This window comes from Malurus melanocephalus, unplaced genomic scaffold (assembly GCF_030028575.1).
Source record: "Malurus melanocephalus ecotype Western Australia unplaced genomic scaffold, MMel_1.1 scaffold_766, whole genome shotgun sequence".
NCBI lineage: Eukaryota > Metazoa > Chordata > Aves > Passeriformes > Maluridae > Malurus > Malurus melanocephalus.
Window position 1 is genome coordinate 119,645 of NW_026623998.1, and position 2,924 is coordinate 122,568.

The 2,924-nt window shown below is 65.4% G+C and overlaps 1 protein-coding gene across 1 annotated transcript in view; it reads right to left on the bottom strand.

The window, feature by feature from the left end:
• The window catches only part of WWP2 (WW domain containing E3 ubiquitin protein ligase 2), a 31,196-nt gene extending 29,951 nt beyond the window's left edge, over positions 1 to 1,245 (bottom strand). The window contains exons 1-3 of the mRNA XM_057384980.1: positions 1,139 to 1,245; positions 431 to 578; positions 56 to 174 (exon numbers count right to left, since the gene is read on the bottom strand). Of these exons, the coding sequence (XP_057240963.1) occupies positions 56 to 174; positions 431 to 578; positions 1,139 to 1,208 (337 nt within the window). The 5' untranslated portion in view covers positions 1,209 to 1,245. The remainder of the gene's footprint in view (positions 1 to 55; positions 175 to 430; positions 579 to 1,138) is intronic.
• Between the last annotated feature and the right edge of the window lie 1,679 nt (positions 1,246 to 2,924).

Consider the following 2,924-nt stretch of genomic DNA (forward strand, 5'->3'; position numbering starts at 1 on the left):
CCCATCCCATCCCATCCCATCCCAGTCCCGTCCCCTGCTCGCCCCTGGTCCATACGTTTTCCACCGCCCTTGAGCAGGCTGCCCAGGCTGACGGAGGCGGCGCCCAGCAGCTCGTTCCTCAGCGTGTGACAGATCCACACCTTCAGCTCCAAGTGGCTCTGAGCCGTGACATTCCTGCAGAGACCAGGGAAGAGGATTGTCACTGTGGCCTCATGCCTGCTCCRTGCCCGGGGAGAGGGCAGTGCCAAAGGCAAGGGGCAGAGGAAGGTGCACAAGGACAGGGGGCAATGGGAGACCCCCCTTCCCTCTCCCTCCCAGCCTGGCTGTCTCTGGCAGTGTCCTCATGGAAGGGGCAAAGCTCTGTGACACCTGAGTGTCCCCAGCCAATGGCAGGGTGGGGCACACACGGCCAGAGGTCACACGGACTCACAGGGTGAGGCTCTCGTTCCACAGCAGCTCAGAGATGCCCATCTGCTTTCCTGTCTTCTTGGTCTCGCTGGGCAGCCCGTCACCGGCCACCTCCACGTAGCAGTTCATCCGTGCCGTGCGGCTCTGGGCCTTGGGCTTCACTGACACCACTGGCAGGGACAGGCACGGGGTCAGGAAGGCACGAGACACCCTGTCCCCAGCCCTTGTCCCCAGCCCTTGTCCCTGGTCCTCGTCCCCCACCCCACCCCTGACAGCTCGGGATGCCACAACTCACAGCAGAGCGCTGGGAGAGGGGCACTGGGGAGCAATGCTGCTGGTGGCAGCGATGGCTGGCACCAAGCCCTGCCCGTGCCTGTCCCCAGCTTCACCCCTCCAAGGGYTGCAGAACTGTCACTGTCCCCASGGACACCTCCCTACCCCGGGGCGTGGGGACAAGGTGGGACGGGGCACCCCCAGGCCAGCAGTGCCCACAGAGGGGCAGAGCTGGGCAGAGCTGGGGCCGCGGCTCCGAGCACCGGGAGCCATCTCGTGGCCACGGGAGCACCGGCACGGCCCTGCAGGGCCAGGAGCCACGTCCCCCGCCTGGGGGAGGCAGCTGAGCCCAGCCTGTGGCACACAGGACAGCCCCGCTGTCCCCGGGAAGGKTCCCAGCCCGGGGCGCAGGCAGAGMACACCCAACATGCCAATCCCGGCAGTCAGTGACACGCACCTTTCACGGAGAGCGGGGATTTCTCGCAGGGCGGCCCAGCCCTGGCCCTGCTGGAGCTGGCAGCGGCCATGGCATCACCCCCGGCTGGAAGCAGAGAGAAGAGACACCTCAGCACCACTGATACAGCACCCAGGGAGCCCAAACACAGCCTGGATGCTGCTGAGAGTGCCTGGCATGGGCAGGGACAAGGAGCAAGCGCCGGGCAACCCAAAAAACACAGGCTCCCTGTCCTGATAAAGCAGCACTGGGTCTCTGGGACAGAAACCCCCTGCACAGCACTGCCACCAGCCCAGGTGGCCAGTGCCACCTCTGGACACCCCTCTGGGCACCTGAAGGTCCCCTGACCCACAGGTCAGTGCTGACAGGGGGACAAGCCACCAAAGCCTTGTCCTGAGGGACACCCACTCACACACCAGCAAGATGGCAAGGACACGGCAGGGGCACAGGCTGGGCAGAGGAAGGTCCAGTCACAGCACAGGAGGTGGCTGTATCCTCAAGGGCAGCCCTGCTCTCATCCTGGTACCAAATCCCACAGCAACATGGAGACTGGGAAAGGCCCCCGAGACCATCATGTCACCCCTGGCAGGGAAGGACAGGTTGTGACACTGGGGAGGGTGGCAGCAGGACACGTGGCCAGGCCCTCTGCCCACACCAGTGACCACAGAGCGSAGGGATGAGGTCACACATCACACAGGAGCACGAGATGCTGTGTCTGGGACCAGAGTCAGCCGTGGGGTCACTCCAGCCTCCTGCCYGCCATTCCCAGGAGCTGGAGAGGACGGGGGCCAAGGTCACAGCCCAGCACMCAAGCCAAGAACTTCCCAAGAACTGCCCAGCTGGGACCAGGGCACTGCCAGCCTCCCCCTCCCCTGAASAGGTGAAGCAGGAAAAGGGGGGAAGCAGCTCCAGACTTCTCTCTGTGCAGGAGTCTCTGCTCTCTCTCCACATYCTCCTCAAACTCCATTCCCATGGCAGATCCCTGTAAAATCCCCTCTCCCAGGGTCTCCACTCTCCATGCCAGCACAGCAAATGTGCCTGGCACCGCAGGGCCTGGCTGTGCCTGGTACAGCCCCACCTGTGCCTGGAAATGCCCATTTGGCAGTGCCCGACCACTGTCCTGGCTCCATCCAGCAGTGTCGGGGCTCCAGGACACATCCCAGCCTGCTGGCCCTCACCAGACTCACTGTAACACAGCTACTCCCACTCCAACTATCCCACAGATCACCCCCACCTTCCCGAGAACCGAATATTCCTCCTGTCTGCTGTGACTCCCCAGCTCCACATCACCGGGATCCCATCCTGTCCATGCCCCTCCTGTGCCAGCCCGTGCCCTGCCCCGTCCCGGCTGGGCTGTCTCCGTCCTTCTTTCAAATCCTGACTCTTTTCCCCGTGTTTTTCTTTTCCTGACACCACACCATTCCTCTATCACTCTCTCTGACACCCCGGCCACGCCAAACACCTCTGGCCCCCCACAACCCCTCGTTGCCCGGCGCCCGTCCCCGGGCACAGCGCTCCTGTCCCGGTGCGCACAGCGGCCCCTCAGCCCAGCGGCGCCGTCACCGGCCCGGCCCGGGGCGCTCTCGCACCCTGCACACGGCAGGACATCCCCGGCAGGGCCGAGGCCTTCCCTCCCTCCCCGGCTCCCCGTTCCCAACAGCCCGGCCGAGCCTCCCGGGTCACCCGCGGGGCCGTGAACACCGAACCYTGCCCGGGACCGGCCGGTCCGGCCCTCAGCCCCGCACACAACCGGGCCGGGCGCTGCGGGCACCGCGCTCAGGAGGCCAAG